We start from the raw sequence: 17,679 nt of genomic DNA on the forward strand, positions 1-17,679 counted from the left end.
AAGAACATGGTTTGGCAGTCTGGTTAAATTCGGGAGTGCGCGAGAGAGACTTGTCCATAGTTGGCAGGGCAAGAAAGGAATTGACAGATTGAAAAATAAAGATGTGGACATACAGAGCTCAGTGATTAATAAAGCCTTGGTCTGTGGCTGCCTAGTAATCCTCTGTGTTCCCTTAGAGTAGACAGAAAGGTTTATGAAGATGCACAGTTTACTGAGGCCGTTCCTGGAGGCCGGAGGATGACAGCTTCTCACCTCCAGCTGTGGACAAGCTTAGTTTCACAGGGAAAACACTAAGTAGCCTCTCCCTCTGTAAGGAGTAAACAAAAACCCTTACCCCCAAATCACTACACCACTGGCATCTAAATAAAAGGCAGGTCACTGATCACCAGCGTGGGTAAACTTCTCAGTAAGATGTTAGTGAGTAGTGTTTAGCTTTTAGATTTTCTGTATTTCAAAGCTTATTTGTAGGCATGCGTGTCTGTTTGTAGCTATGTGGATGAGACTGCAGGTGCCCACAGAAATAAGAGACTCTCAATACCTAGGAGACTGGAGTTACAGGTGATTGTGAGCACCTGACATAGGTGCTTGAGCCTGAACTCAGGAGATCTCTGAAACAGGAGAATGCACTCTTAACTACTGTGTCATCTCTCCAGTCACTAATATGTCTTTCAAAAATTAATATTTTATCGTGTAAAACATGCCTAGCTTCTGTCGTTCTCCTTTTATCCTCTTCAAAAGAGTAGACTAAACAATAAAGGCTCTGTTGGTATGAGAAGTAGGTGTAAGTGAAGATATTTGCTTGAAAGAAAGGAACATTAGTGATAAACTCCAAAATATACACATATTTTGGGATATATGATATATGCTATGATCCTAATATTTATACTCACTCAGCCCTAATTCATGTCGAAATCCTAATGCACCAGATGCTGGTATCAGGAGGCTGGGGCTGGATGAGGTGATTATGTCATGGGACATTTATCTCCATGAATGGGACTAATGCATTGATTAGAAAGAGACCCCCTTCTGCTTGCCACACAATAAGAAGATTCCATTTGTAAATGAGAAATTACCAGACAGAAATCTGCTGGTACCTTGATCTTAGCCTCTCCAGCCTTCAGAATTGTGAGAAACGAAATTCGGTTGTTTGTAAACCACCCACCTTCTGGCATTTTCTTGTACCAGTCTGGACTATGACAGCATATCACAGTTTATCTTTCCTGAAATCAAGTATAAGAAGAATCACTCTCTGTGACAAATTCTGTTTGTCCTTAGCAAGGAAAGAAAGATGTGTGTTGACTAGATCACTGGACACTGAAAAATATTGTTGCAGGATTGCTTTAAGTAATTAAAATGAAACAGAGATGGCAGTCTCAAGTCCCATCATGAAATTATTATGCCTCAATTTCCCAAAGTGTTTTAATATTCAATTTTAGAATAGAACAAAAACTATGTTTTGCATACCCTCCATTTTCTGGGAAAAAAATCAGCTACTGTCCTCAAAATGAGATTTCATATTATGTCTTAAGACATCAAGAGGAAGTTCACTGTAAGTAATGATTGGGGCAGAAAAAATAGCAGGCAGATAGTTTCCTGCTTTGAAAATATCAATCTGGATGACAAAATTGATCCCCTCCCTTCTTTTTATTAATGATGGGGACCAAACCTAAGGCCTCAAGTATATTACAAGCACTCTGCCGTGAAAAAAAAAATATCTTTTAAGGTGATTCGAAATTTGTGTTATTCTGTAGTCTCAAAGCCATATCATTATAGAATTTGGAGTATTATAATTTGAATATGACATAAAAATTCTGGAACAAGAAAGAAGGATATTTTTGTCTTCCCAAAGGTCTAATAACCAAAAGCATGTGGAATGGATGAGACTGCTAAATCCGTAGCAGATGGAATAATCATTGTGATGAATCATGTATGATGGGGAGCCTTGCATCCATAATTTAAATGTTGCTGGACCAGCAAGATGGCTCAGCTGGTAAAGACACTTACCATCAATCCTGGTGATCTGAGTTGGAAAATTGTCCTCTGATCTCTTCACACCTACCATGGTGTGCACACACACAAAAACAAATGAATGAATGAATAAATAAATGTAATTTAAAATGTCACTATTATATACGTTCAAGCCATCTGATGTTTAGTGTAACATTCATGGCCAAAATGGGGGGGGGGAGATTAAGAGAATAGAACATTTTTGTATAAAACTATCATTTCTGTTCTGACCTGTTTTATCTATATTTTCATATTTTAAATGTCTGGGTCATTTATCAATCAAGAAAATAAAGAGGATGGACATAGTCTGTTTATATTTATAATTTCAATATTTAAAATGTATGATTAAAACCACAGTGTAAGATTAAGATCCATAGTCTGGTCTCAGCACTCTATGCATTACAGAGAGGTCTGAAATAAAATAAAAGGAGGATCTAACTTTAAATCTTTTGAGTTTGTTTCTCAATCACCACTGCATGACGACTAGGGACATCCACTTGGAGTATCACAGAAAAGATGATCCAGAGACCACATCGAGTGCCATCTGAGAGAGGGACTTGACTGATAGGTAGAACTGCTAAACTGACAAACTGCTCAAAAGAAGAAAAGGAGAGACATAAAAACCCACAAACACTGTATGCTGTTTATTAAAAAATGCACTTTTATTCACTTTGACACAGATGATTTTTTCAAACAACTGGAAAAAAAATATCTTATCCACATTTTTTTTTTGAGATTTTTAGCAGCACCTGCAACAAGAGAATGGTGGAATACCTCAGGATAGAGTAGAGATGGCCAAGGCAGGCACAAAGACACCCAAAATGCATCAATCCACTGAAGACGTGGGATCTGAAGCCCCTTGAAAGACAATGCGTGATGATAAATTAAATAAATATTTTATATAATATTTAATGGACTATTGAAAACAGTATACTTCTAATTAGACATATATTAGTGTTCATTAAATATCTAGTGTTCATTAACTATCTAGTGTTCATTAAAAAACACCTATTGAAAATATTTCACTGCATATTCTAGAAATGCAGTCTATTTCTGAACGTATATGCACAGTTCTTGGTACCATGGCTATCAGCTTTTGGTGTTTTTACTCTTACTCAAACTACGTTAACACCCGCTGAGTGTCACTCACTAAAACACCACTGTTTTGTCACATATTGTTAAGCACTTGACATTGTGAAGCGATTTGGTAGAAAAAAAAATGTATGGCTAAGAAGAAAGGGGCTTCAGTATGCCTGCCAATAAAATTAACACTTGTCTCGACGGACAGGATGTCTGTGAACTGAACCCTCTTGTACTTTGATTTTTACTCAAATGGCCACATGCCACTCTACAGAGACAAATACTTTTTGTGAGCTGATGGAGATCTTTATGAAGGCCTGAGATCTACAGATAGAAACTATTATAAGCAGAGTGCAAGTAGAAAGAGAAGGCCCCAGGTCTCATGCACTTAAAAAATAATTACCATTTATTAGTTCTGACATACAGATTTTCACCCTAACATGATTGTAGCAAAACGACTATAGAACATTGAAACCAGTGTGGCTGGCTATAGGCATAGGCAGGATAGGAACCACTATTTGGAAGAGTGTGGGGTCCCAGTTCTGGCTTGACTTCTGCATCTAAAATTAACTGGACAATAGGGCTGGACTATACAATAATTAGAAATATTGAGTAAGTCTGAGTTGAATAAATACTGTCCTATCTTTATCTACGCGGGCCAAAAGTACCAGAGTTCTTAAAGCACATAAGGTCCCACAGGTAAGGCTGATTCCATGTGTGGCTACAATGGAGAATTCTAGGCTGTATTCCTGTGAATGCTCCCACCCAATCCCAGGCCTAAATCTCTTTGGGGGCCTTATCTAACTGTCCCTCTCTACATTGGTTCATACTTTTTATCATACATTTTTTAAAGCACAGATTAAAATCCATGCAGATCAACTAATTACAAAAACCAGATGGCACACTCATCATAGTATATATAATAATGGCAGTCATGGTATTCAAAAAATTGTCAAACCATTTTTTGTTACAAAATATGGTACCTTTGGGATATTTTTTTATAGTCAAGAGCAGTAAAGGTTAATCCCCAGAATGGCTTGAGGATTTTTGAAGGCCCTCACTATTTTTTTAATTTTTACTTTCATATAAGTTCAACCAGAACATGGCACTGACATAGTTTGTATGTTCAGAACGTAAGCCTGAAGGAACCTTATATCAAACATGTAGCCAGTACAGGAATTCTTTTTACAGTATGTTAACAAATGGTCAGCCAGTGACTACTTTTACTGGGAGGGAGCTCACGATTAAGGCAGTCTATTCCACACTTGAACAAATTTAATTATGAGGAATTCATCCTAACACAAAGTTAAAAAAAAAAATCTGCTCCTTTGCCAATTTTAATGTCCTAGTTTGGCCAGCTGAACATTCGGGGAGACATCCCAAGAATCAGATCCTTCTGAGATCTGAGATCTAACAAACAACTGAGTTAAGGAACCTGTGAGAAAAGCTCATCACTCTCCAATCCTTTCTGAGGCCTTCTGCATGAGCCAGCATGGTGAGCCATAGGACCATGTACAATGTAGGCAGAGAGCACTGCACCCGAAGCCACACACTAAGCAGCATCACTAAATTGATAAGTTGTCAAGGAAGCGACAGCTCTCTCTATGCAGCAGCAGTAGACTTAATGAAGGAAAAGCAGGCCAACCTTGTATTTGCAAAGGTGGTTGGCATATTTAAGCATAATCCATTCAGTAGTGTTCTGTGACTCAAACACATGGATTAGAATCAACCTCCAGTGTCATTAGAGTAATTCTTATAGACATGATTTTTCTTAAGTTCATGTGAGAGTAAACCATACATAAGGATTTGAACATGTCAGCGTGTGTGTTTTTATACATCTACATTCCTAATCATCACCGTCTTTTTCTAATACATGTTTAGAAATCCTTACTTCCATTATTGTTGTGGTAACACAGCTCAGAGTCTTATTTTTTTCCCTTTGGTAGAAATGACATAAACTTCTTGGCAAGAGTCTGGTGATGGCCTTTGCTAGCTGGTTAATGGAACACTTTAAGCTCTTTCACTCCTTCATGCGGCTGGGTTCTAGGTTTAGACTGTGATTTAAAAATACTTAAATCTCTCAGGACTAAAACTCTCTGAAATGTCCTGAGGCACACAAGAAGGGAAAACAGCAGAAATTGCAAAATACACTTGGCCTAATAAAGCTTTTTTAAAACTGCTCAACTTCATTTGAAAGGTTCTGTTTCAAAACAGAACATTATCTTTACCTCTGTGTGCGTGTGTGTGTGTGTGTGTGTGTATGTGTGTGTATGTGTGTGTGTGTGTGTGTGTGTATGGATCACATGCATGCATGTACTTTCATGTGTGTATGCACGCACACCTGTGTGCATGCAATCACATGCGTGTTTCCATGTATATGTGTCTGTGCGTGCACGCACCTGTGTGCGTGCACTCGCATGCATGTTTCCATGTACAAGTGTGTGCGTGTGTGTATGTGTGTGTGCATACTACCAGAGAGCACAGTAGTTTTTACACTACAGACTGACCAACTTAGTGCACACTTGTCAAGAATCCCTATATCTAACAACAAGAAGAACTTGCCTTGGAGCCACTGTTCAAATCAATGGTGTGACCTAGCATACAGTGTTCCAGCTGCTCCTCTACAGCTAACACCTGCCTAACAGCTTCTTCAAAGGCCACTGTCACATTAGTATCATCTTTGGCACTTGTTTCTAGATAAGGATAATTTCCATTCTCCATGCACCAGGCTTGTGCCTCCTCAGTTGTCACTTGCCTATCCTCTTTGTCTACCTTATTACCCAAAACCACAAAGGGGAAATGCTCAGGGTCCTTCACATCTGCATAGTAGATGAATTCTTTTTGCCAGTTACCAAGGTTCTCAAAGCTCTGCCGGTCATCCACACTGAAGGTCAGCAGGCAGCAGTCGGCTCCCCTGTAGAATGGTGTTCTAAGGCTCTTGAACCGTTCTTGCCCCGCAGTGTCCCAGATCTGAAGGGTCACAAAGCGTCCATCTACCTCCAGATCTCGATTTAAGAACTCTACCCCTATCGTGTGAAAAGCCTGTGAGTCGAACTTGTTGGTTACATAACGGTTCATAAGTGAGCTTTTCCCAACTCCGCCATCACCCAAGAGGATGACCTTTAAGAGAAGGGATTTCCCACTCATTGTTGCAGCACCAAACACGGAGCCTTCTGCAAACAAAAGAACCTGAAAATACATGAACAGGGAGGAAGGGGAACAGTTAAACCCAAAACAAATCAACTTCATAGAAAATTTCCCTGAATTATGAGCCCCCTGACAATGTTCTTATACAATCATTACTTGACTTAAAACAGAGAGAGGGGCAAGGGGAGGGGAAGAAAGAAAGAAGGAAAGGAAGGAAGGAAGGAAGGAAGGAAGGAAGGAAGAAAAGAAGGAAGAAAACTGGTTATTTTTTCTGAGGAAGTGTCTTACCTGGGCAAGGAAAGGCTGAATGCCATGCACAAACCACCTAGCAGATGGGTCCACAGTTTGTTCAGTTCTGACACTATTCTAGGTGAGAGCCTAGAAGAGGCGTGCCACTCAAATGTATGACCATATTGGCTTCCAGTTTGGACAGTTCCAAACAAGATGCAAACATGAAACTTATTTGAGGTTTAATGTTTCCTTCTGAGGGACCTAGGTGCTATTGAAAGGTATATAAGCTGTATTCTTGATCTTATCAGTTGAGATCTGGGTCCCATTTAGAGCAGACCCAAGAATTTGGAAAAGAGAAAACGTTCAATGTTCTCTGGGCATTTACTCCCATTATACTTGCATTGTGATGGATGCTCTAATAAATGGAACCTCCATAAATTTTTCTTCATGTACAATTACAGTTAACTAATATCAACATAACAGGCATTATTCAAAAGAGGATATTATGGGCATTTGAATTTAAGTTTAATTACCACAAAATCAATAATATGAAAATTCGTAATAAAATCTAAACACTAGTAATCACACAGTACTTCTCTTGTCACATACACAATGTATTTATACCTGGCTACCTAGAATACAATATTAAAGAAATATTATATGTTAAAATAAAATATTCTGTTAAGTACTGTCATACTAGATCTGTACTGGAAACTCAACAATGATGATATTAATCTAGCAATATTTAGGCAAGGGCCTCAAAAGAAGGGAACTTAAACTTTGATCAAACAAGTGCTTGCAAAAGAGACTCAGACAGCACACACATTTAAATGGTAATTGAAAACCATAAAAAAGAAAACCATAATAGTCCTTAAATTATTTGAAATGTATTCATTTATAAATACCACGCTATCAGATGAAAGATCAAATTATACATATAACTTCCTGATTACCTACTCACTTAGGTTTCTTTTCACAATTTCAATGTTCTCCTTTGTCCTTTTTGTTGCTTTATATTTTATTCAAGTTCTAAAAAACAGAATGAGAAGCAGATTTTTAATAATCTGTAATACAATAAAATAAGTCTTCAGGGAAAAACCATACTCCATTCAGGGAGAAGTCCCATAGCAATCTCAAGTAACCTGTGGAGAATTTTCCCAAATATTTTCAAGAGTTCAAAATGTTGCAGGTATTTAACGTGATCAAAAGAACTTTATGACCCAAACTTCAATTTACCCTAATAAGTTTGTACTTTGTGTGATTTTAAAAAATTGTGTTGTCTTTCTGCTGAATTCTCTATTCAAATAAAAGTAAATCAAAGAAAGTGGGTGACATTCCAAGAAGTGAAGTTTGGGAGAATGAAAGCACAGGAATTTAAGGTATATCACAGATTACTTTTTCTTCCCTATCAAGCTACCAATATTCCCATCTCAAAAGCTACCGGGCCATTCAGCAATGTGCCTCAAGGCTGTCTTCAATTGATTCCACATCAGAGAAGAAATAATTACTATTTATGGACTTACAGTATGCCCTGTTAGTTAACTGTTTTATTCATTATTTGATGGTATCTGTCTTGAACATAAGATTTTTTTGATTGGGTTTTTTTCTTTTGAGACAAAGTCTCTCTGTGCAGCCCAAGATGCTCTAGAGTTCGCTATGTAGCTTGAGATGGCTTTAAAAAATGAGAGTTGAAGAATTTTGAACCATAAAATTATACTATAGTCTAGTATTAAAGATAAGGTATGAAGTGGGAACATGGCTCACTGGTTGAGGACTTTTGTAGCCCATTGAGGCCCCATGTCCCTCCTAAGTATATCAAAAGCAAAGACAACAAAATGGGAATTTAAAACTGTGCTAACATATCGGTTTCACCAGCATTCCACTTCAAGAAATATTGGTCACTTAAGCTAGTTCTAAAGACAAAAAACTTGAAAGCAGAGAAATGTGGACAAAAGCCAAGCAACAGAAATGGAAGACAATTTAAGATTCTACAGAGTTTTAGTTCCTGATTCAAATAGTTATTAAATTCCTGATTAGCTTTGCCAAACAACATATGATAATTAAACAGCTTCTTCATGCTTCAACAAGAAAGCACACTTAACAAGACTATAGTATAATTTTATGGTTCAAAATTCTTCAACTCTCATTTTTAAAAGCAACAGAAGGAAGTACACATGTATGTAAACCATGGCTGGCTAGTATTAACAGAACCTAGAAAACAGGTGTTAACATCATTAAATAACTCATTAACCTTATTTTCCCAGCTGTGGATAAGCTCACTAGATGGGTCAAAAACAGGAAATATGGAAACTAAATGCCCATCTCCAGGAATAATGATTAGTATTAATGTCCATTTGAGAGTTCTCTAGTTGGTAATATGCACATGTAACTCTAAGTAACTAAACTATATGCTATGGGGGAAAAGGAAAAAGAGTCTTCCTTGCTGCTATACTATTTGTTTTATTAAAATGTTAGTTCCTCCTTGTTCTCAGAATGTGTAAGCAATGCCTGGCCTTTAACAATTTCAAGCATCTGTATAGATGTCGAGAGTACGGAAAGAATCTTCCAGTCTAACTTCTTCTGATGTTTGAAAGCATTGAATGCTTACTGTGTGCTTGTGTCCTTACCAAGATGATCCTCTCTATCAGGGGATCTTAACCTTGCTAGTGCTACAACCCTTGAATACAATACCTAGTGTTGTGGTGACCCCCAGTTTATCTTTGTTGCTACTTCCTGACTGCAATTTTACTGCTGTTATAAATCATAATGTAAATATATCTGATATACAGGATATTTTATATGCAACACTGCTAGACACTTGTTTCATTTCCCCTAATAAAGAGTTCATGAGTCACAGGTTGAGAATGGCTCCCATACATCCTCCTCCTTCATTGCTAATGCCCAGTTATGGCTAAAGGTAGAAAGATACACAGTTTAGGTTGGCCTCCTTGCCTTCACTAAATCCTGCTGACTTGGCCTCCAAATACTAATTTCTACTGCTCTATTTCCACCTCTATTTTTAAAATTAGAGTCTTTCTGTGTTGGCCAGACTGGTGTCACATTTATGGTCTCAAGAAATCTATCCTTTTTTTTCCATTCCATGCTTCAAACTAGGTGAGGTTACAGGCATTTATCATTACACATGGTTCTGTTGCCCTTTGGCCATCATCTTCTTATATCTAAGTTATGTGCGGTGAGCCTTTCAGATTTTCTGTTCCTACCTCTGGTTTCTCTTCACCCAATCTATTTTGTAGTTTTAACACTGAACACCCAATAGATAAAGATCTCTTTGGAAATGTTTAAGGCAACGATTTGCTCGTAAGGGGTTTACAAATAAGCATCTAAGCTTTAATCTCACTATAGGGACTGAGGATAGAACCCACTGGTGGGAGAACTTGTATAATGTGTATGAGATTCTGGGTTGGATTCTCAGGGGAGTTCTGTTTCACACTAGAGAGAGTAGGAGAAACTTCTGCTCAAAGCAATTGATTATATATTTTAAAATAATCAGAAGATACCTCAAGTAATTGGTAGAGTATTTGAATGCCCCAAGTTTGACCCTGAGCACCATATAAAACCAGACAGTGGTGGCATATATGTTTAACTGAAACGCTCAGGAAATGGACGAAAGAAGATCAGAAATTCAAGGTCATGCTCAGCTAGAGGAGTTCAAGACCATTCTGGAGTACATAAGGGCTCACAGAGAGGAGTAATTGACAGGTATGGGAAGGAGATAAGAGAGTGCTGCAGGTGAGAATAATCACAGTGCATTACATACCTGTACAAAATTGTCAACGATCAAATTTAAAACAAAATATTTAGACATTTTAAAAAGGAAAATAAAATTTTTTCATTGAGTCCTTTATAGAAAAAAAACCCAGTCTCCAATATATAGAAATGAGTAATACTTAAGGAAATTGAATCAGTTATTACCCTTTGATTATTAAACATTGCACATTTGAATCAAATGATCATATCGTACCCCATAAATATGTCTATATTTTATGTCTCAATATAACCTCTCATTATTTGCAGTTGATATTATCTCACTGTTTGGTGTTGTTAACAGACTTCTTTTTTAAAAGTCTGTCTTTCATGCACAACCAATTTAAAAATTTTTGAATAGTGAGTTATATCTGCTCAGGTATGTTTTTGAAGCGATTTCAGCAGGTGGTACCAGAATCCATCATAAAAATAAGCAATAAGTATTTATGATTTAATAGATTAGGTAGATATACAAATTAATGTCTTAGAATTTATGCCCACAATTGATTGATGATCCTGTAAGATATCCAAATGTTAACACATATAATGTAACCAAAAATACAAATTATGAATTCATCTGGATCCCTTTCCAGACAGTACTCAATAGAAATTCCACCTGTTGAACATCAATGGAAGATTTTTAGTTTCCTTTTTGCTACACTCTCATTTTAAAATACGTAGTTCTAACAGGATCTCCATTCCTACCAAAATCAAGAGGAGAACAATGATATCCATTTTGTTTTCAGTAGATGCTGTCATTCCTGTTATTTTTCAAGATGAAGATGAACTACGTCAGTACGTATCCAAACTGAAATGAACCAGCACAGTATAAAAATCAACGAACCCAAGTTCCCTCCCCCAGGAGATGCCAAATTTGATCCAACACAAAAAGAAAAAAGCATTAAGCAGAGAGAAGGATTTTTTGATAACAACAATTATATCACATGAAGGTGAAATTCAGTATGGCTCCCATATCAAACTAGATCTGAATGAAATCTTCTTTTTCTCTTCCTTTTCTTTTCCTTTTTTAAAAACCTCAGTACTGGGAATCAAACCCAGGGCACTGTGCATCAAACACTCTACCACTAAGCTACACTTCCAGCCCTTGGACTACAATTTTTATTCTAATTTTGGTCCCATTCAGAGAAATATCTGGCTTTGATTCAAATATCGTCTTGGATAATAAGATGTATCGGAAATTCATATAACCAATATTCCCAGTTCTTTCTTCTTCAGTGCACTTGAAACCTTTGGAATCAGCTATGTTTGCACCCATACAGGCTTATTAAAATTACTGGATTTAGTTGGAGGTGCTTGAGATTGAGAGCGAGGCAATAAAATAAAGGTTGAACCTTTTTAAAACAACGCATGTTATTATGATTATGGAGAGAGAGAGAAAAAGACGCAGAAGCAAATTAGCAGCATCAGTTCAGTTTCCATGGTGTGGAATGATGCTTCCAATCAGCACAGGTTATTTGGTAGCAAGTCTTCACAGGGATGTGTGCTGCAGGGCTTGGTGGGGGAAAGAGAAGGGGGATAGACAATGGATGACAGTGGCCTTGGTGGAAGTCTGTACAGGGGAGGGGGACATGGCTGGAGCTGCCACCAAAACCCATCTTGTGGCGACATGCTGATTGGGGCTATTCAGTTTACTGTTTAATCCTGAAATGATATTCAGAAATGCTGCACTGAAGAAATGGGTGTGGCTTTCTTTAATGTATGTAAAAATCAACACAAGAAATAATTGATCTTCAAGGCCCTCTAATTTAAATGGTGTAGGTTGCTTCCCATACAACCTGATGCTGGGAAGGGGGTTGTTTTTACAGCGGCGGGGAAGCCCTGTGACGCACTCAATTTACTTCGCAGAGCTCAGTTATCAGCTACACCCATGCTATAAAGTCTAGATGCCATAGTTGTCATGCCACTGAAATGCTATTTCTAACTTTATGCTTGCATTTACATCATATATGCAACGAAGTGTTCAGTGTGGAAAATTATGTCTAATATTTTACTCTTCGTAACAGTTCTGAGCCAATAAGCCCAAAGACACACTTGATAGGAACTTGGCACTGTCCCCAGGCCACATCTTCCTTAATAGGCTGCCTGGAAGTAAAGGTTTTCAGGACACGAATACAACGTCCTTAGGAGACCAGGAATGCTGGCATCTCTACACCAGGAACACTGTTTTAATATTGAGAACTTAAAAGTGTAATATCCCCGCATAGTCCCAACTCAGATCCAGGTCCTCTCACCTCATCCTTAGCTCCTAGAGCCAGCCTGCGGCGCATGCGCAGTGAACCACACCCGCTCCCCACGGAGCCCTGCGCCTCTCTGCCCCGTCTGGCAGCCACTCCAGATTACTCAGCAACGCCCCCCTCCACCATCACCTACCTCGGACTATAACCTCAGCAGCTTCTAGGCCCCTTTACTGAGGTGCCAGTCACCCCAGCGATGACCTAAACTGCCCTTTCTCCCTCCTCCCACAGGCCCCCCACCTCCTGGCCTCCCAGGTCCGCCAGCCCTAGCCCCCTCTTCAAGCCCACTCGCAGACACCTTACCCAACACAATGGGAGGGACAGAGGACAGGGCTGCAGATGCCGGGCAGGTCAGCTCTGCGTGCCTCTAGCCTGGCTCCTTGGCGACCCGGTCGCAGCTCACGCTGCCACCTCGTCCCTCAATGGGGGCAGCAAGTGCAGCTTTGGACCTCAGGGTGACAACTGGCTGCCTCGCTCCCTGCTGCTGTTGCCGCCGCCGCCTAGCGTCTCGCCCAGTGCCCGCCAGGGGGGCGGGGCCCGCTGGCCTCCTGGTGCCCCCTTCTTTGCGCTGGGGACCCACTGCAGCCGCCTCTGGGAAAGAGTGTGCCCTGACTGGCTTGCTCTTCCTTCGTGCTCCTTGTCCAACCCTGAATCTCCTGTCTTTCTTCCCTCAATTGATTAGAAGTCCCAGTGACAATGGACCATCGTACCTCTGGAAGCTAGCTTCTTCTGCCTAGGGGCCCAAAGTCTCAGGAAGAGCTTAGTTTGCTGTAGTCTCATTTCCCCAATGACTCTTCCTATTTATCCTCATTTACCAAAGAATCAATCTTTCTTTCTTTCTTTTCCTCCTTCCTTCCTTTCTTTTTTCTTTCTTTTATGGATTTGCTTGTTCCCTTTTTATGCCAAGGGGTTAATATATACACATTTCTTCTACAGAAAATCACATGATCACAACACACTAGTAGGCCCTGTTGGTTCCCATTGCTTAAGAATTTCTCATGATTTCCAAAAGAAAAGCTGACATTTGTAACTCAGACACAGAAAGCACATAGGCCTGTGCATCTCCTTACCAATTACTGTTCTAGAGAATCTCAGACAGCAGTATTCGAGGTTCCAGGAATTCAATAATCCAATTACGGCCCAGCCACCAAACTAGTTCCTCTAACCTCTTGATACCCTCTGATATCTTCTGTAAATAGTTGGTGATTACCGCCCCACCCCCCACCCCTCCACCCTCCTAACCAAGGAAGGCAAATTTCTTGAAGTAATCTAGCCTGTGCTTTAGCTATTTCTCAGTTACACTCATGCCTTAAGCCTCACTGCTTTCTGAACAGTCATGCATGTATGACACTGCCCCCTCCCACCATATGTTCCTCACACACACCATCCCTCCGCCTTATACCACTGTCCCTCTGCCTTTTCACAAGGCAAAACCACCAATCTGAGGAAGGCTCCACTTAAATGCCATGTTACAGGATAGTCTTTCTCCATAATCTCATCACGAAGACAGTGCCTCAATTTATCTCGTATAGCCTTTTGTAGCTTGCTGTGCTCTTATTTCTCATCAAAACCAGGTCTGTGTGATTATATATATTTAATACATACTTATCTGGTTACAACTTTCTACCCCACTGAACTATAAAGTACTATGGTTTCAGATACTGTGTTTAAGTCCCCTCCAAATCTAGATGCATATTATGTACCAACAAAGTATTTATTAAATATGAATGAATAAATGATATATCACCAATAATTTTTGATATTTTAAAATAAATGGATCTAATGCCATCCCTTGCATGGAGTAAACCCACCTCACCTCTCAGACAAACACACTATAATAATCTTGAGGTGAGAAAAAGATATATACCATCCCCTAAAGTAATTTTTACTAGTTCTAATTTTCAATAAAAGACAATATCTTGCATGATCCTTCTACAGTTTGGGGGTGGTTTGTCCTTCAATTGTTCACATAGTGAAGCTTTTGTCCCCAGCAGACCAAGAAGGATCACGGTGATGTAGCATCACGGTGATGAGACCATTAAGAGATAGAGCCTGGTGGAATGTCATTAGGTCCTGAGGAGTGGATTAATGATGATCTGGCAAAATGGATTAGTCTTTAAGGAGTGAGCTAAATATCATGGCAATGAGATGCTAAAAATTAAAAAAAAAGTAAAAAGACACCATGGACTTGCCTGTGTGTTCATTTTTGCTTCTTCATCATGTTGTTTCCCATCCAGGAACCTCTCATCAAGGTACTGGTGGCATTCCATTTGGACCCTCTGTCCTTTATAACGAAATAAGCATCTTCATAAATTTCACAGTCTTGGCTATTTTAGTATAGCAGTACATAATGGAGTAAAGGTCTAAATATTTGTATTTGCATATCTAATTTATATATGTGTAATAATTGTGCATATATACTTTGTTACACAAATACACACATTATAAAAACACATTACAAAAAATCACTTCTTTTCAACATAGAAATTGTGAAAGAAAGAGAGGAAATATATTGATGTTACAATGTTTATTTTCTGTACCCTAGTAAAATGTTCTGTGAACAGCTCAAAATTAAATGTCTTTAGTAGAGTTTCATCTTCAGGCATAATAAACTATACTTGTTTCTTCTTTGCCAAGAAATGCTGGGTTTTGACAGTTTTTTCTTTTTCTTTTTCTTTAGTTTTATTCTTTAATCCTTTTCTACAATCCAGTCTTTATCCCCTTCTTGGTCTGCTTCCCCCTCCCCAGACTACTCCCAATCTCATACCTCCTCCACCTCACCCCACCAGACCTCTCCACTCCCTGGGGCTCCAGTCCCTTGAGGGTTAGAAGCATCTTCTCTGACTGAACCCAGACCCAGGAGTCCTCTGCTGTATATGTGTTGGGGACCTCATCTCAGCTGATGTATGCTGCCTGGTTGGTGACCCAGTGTCTGAGAGATCTCAGGGCTCCAGGTTAGTTGAGACTGCTGGTCCTCCTACAGAGTTGCCCTCCTCCTCAGCTTCCTCCAGCTTTTCCCTAATTCAACCACAGTAGTCCCAGCTTCTGTCCATTGGTTGGGTGTTAATATCTGCATCTGACTCTTCAGCTGCTTGTTGGGCCTCTCAGAGGGCAGCCATGATAGTCTCCTGACTGTAAGCACACCATAACCTCAGGTTATGAGGTGGATACCAAGTTGGACCTGTCACTTGACCTCCTTTTCCTCAGTCTCTTCTCCATTTTTGTCCCTGCAGTTTCTTCAGACAGGAACAATTCTGAGTCAGAGTTTTGGCTGTGAGATGGCAACCCCATCCCTCACTTGATGCCCTGTCTTTCTACTGAAAGTGAACTCTAAAAGTTCCCTCTCCCCACTGTAGAGCACTTCATCCAAGGTCCCTCCCTTTGAGTCCTGAAAGTATTTCACCTCCCAGGTCTTCTATACAATTTAGAGGGTCCCCCTACCTCCTACCTCCTGAGGTTGCCTGTCTCCATTTTCTCCTGGCCCTCAGGGCTTCAGTCCTTTTTCCCCCACTCAATACTTGATCATGTTCCTCCCTTCCCCTCCCTGTCTCCTCTATCACCTAGGTCCCTCCCTCTGCCACCCTCCCCAAGATTGATTTCTTTCCCATCCCAAGTGGGATTGAAACATCCTCATTTATGCCCTTCGGCAAGTTAACCTTCTTGAATTCTATGGACTGTATCCTGGGTATTCTCAGCCTTTTGTGGCTAATATCCACTTATCATGGAGCATACCAGACATGTCCTTTTTTGGGTCTGGGTTACTACACTCAGGGTGATATTTTTCTAGTTCCATCCATTTGCCTGCAAAAATTCATAATGCCTTGTTCTTAATAGCGAATATTATCCATTTGTAAATGAACCACATTTTCTGTATCCATTCTTCCATTGTGGGACATCTGGGTTGTTTCTGGCTTCTGGCTATCACAGATAAGGCCACTAGGAACATAGTAGAGTATGTGTCCCTGTGACATGGTGAGACATCTTTTGGGATTTTAATGGTCTTCAGGAATCTCCCAAATCTCCATATGAGTGGTAAACACTTTCTTATTTGTAGGCTTGGAGATTTAGTCCGTAGTCAAGATCTCATCACTAATGAGGACCTTAACTTCACTCGTTAGAGAATGTTGAATCATCAGTAAGCAAAACCTTTGCCAAAATTCAATAATGTGATCCTAAAGGTAAATTTATACTAAGAATATTTATATATCTCTTATAAGAAACAAATAAGTAAACTTTAATGACCTTAAACTAGGCACTGTATTCTTAGATATGATACCAATGACAAAACACACGTTGAGTCCTTCAAAATGAAAGAAATAAATTTTGTATGCTTCAGAAGACAATGCCAAAGCTCTCTGTGATAAACACCTACACACTACAGTGACTGATTTGCACAGCATTGCTAACACAAAGTTTAAGCAGTGTTTGCTGATTACTTTGTACCACATAACATTGCTTCAAATCTCTAATTTGTAAGTGTGGAAAATAGTAGTACTGTGCTAATCATGGGGATTTATCTGTATACAAAAGTATCTAGGACTTTAGTAAGTAATCAAGGAATGCTAGTATTATTAAAAATCCCAGAAATATCTTGGACATTAAATGTATATATTCTTTACAAATATAAGACACTATCAAGAGGCTGGGGAGATAGCTCATCATAGAAAGCATGGTGTGCAAGCATGAGGGCCTGAAATCAGATTCCCAGCACCTGTGTACAACGCAGGGCACAGATCATGGCAATGTGCATGTGTGACCACAGCAGTGGAGGTCTGAAACAGGCACTTCACTGGAATTCATTGACCAGTGAGACCAATCAGTCTATTAACTCCTGGTTTAGCAAGAGACCTTGTCTCAAAAAATAATATGTAAAGCAACCAAGAAAGACACTTGAAGTCAACCTCTGTCCTCAACACACATATGATGTGAACAGATGCCTGCATAACAATACACACACATACACACATCGCACTTTTGATAATGATAATAATAATGATATTTTTAAATGAAATCTGCTGAGCATGGTACCCATGTCTTTAATGCTAGCATTTGGAAGGCAGGAGCAGATGGATGTCTGTGAGCTACAAGTCAGCCTGGAAGATATACATAATGAGTTTCAGGCGGGCTAGGGTTATATAGAGAGCTCTGTCTCAAAACACATGACAACCTGAACATTTCAAAAGTAAATGGGAAA

At 39.4% G+C, this 17,679-nt stretch overlaps 1 protein-coding gene across 1 annotated transcript; it reads right to left on the reverse strand.

Moving 5' to 3' along the window:
* Window positions 1-5,383: 5,383 nt before the first annotated feature.
* Rab9b (RAB9B, member RAS oncogene family) lies at window positions 5,384-12,937 on the reverse strand. The gene is made up of 3 exons (XM_032890092.1): window positions 12,789-12,937; window positions 7,425-7,494; window positions 5,384-6,278 (listed from the first exon to the last, which is right to left on the reverse strand). The coding sequence occupies exon 3, from the start codon at window positions 6,232-6,234 to the stop codon at window positions 5,629-5,631; it is 606 nt and encodes a 201-aa protein (XP_032745983.1). The 5' UTR covers window positions 6,235-6,278; window positions 7,425-7,494; window positions 12,789-12,937; the 3' UTR covers window positions 5,384-5,628.
* Between the last annotated feature and the right edge of the window lie 4,742 nt (window positions 12,938-17,679).

Source organism: Rattus rattus, chromosome X (genome assembly GCF_011064425.1).
Source record: "Rattus rattus isolate New Zealand chromosome X, Rrattus_CSIRO_v1, whole genome shotgun sequence".
NCBI classification, from domain to species: Eukaryota; Metazoa; Chordata; class Mammalia; order Rodentia; family Muridae; genus Rattus; species Rattus rattus.

Coding starts and splice junctions, on each gene's coding strand:
- Rab9b (XM_032890092.1), bottom strand. CDS start 6,234: ATGAGTGGGAAATCCCTTCTCTTAAAGGTCATCCTCTTGGGTGATGGC.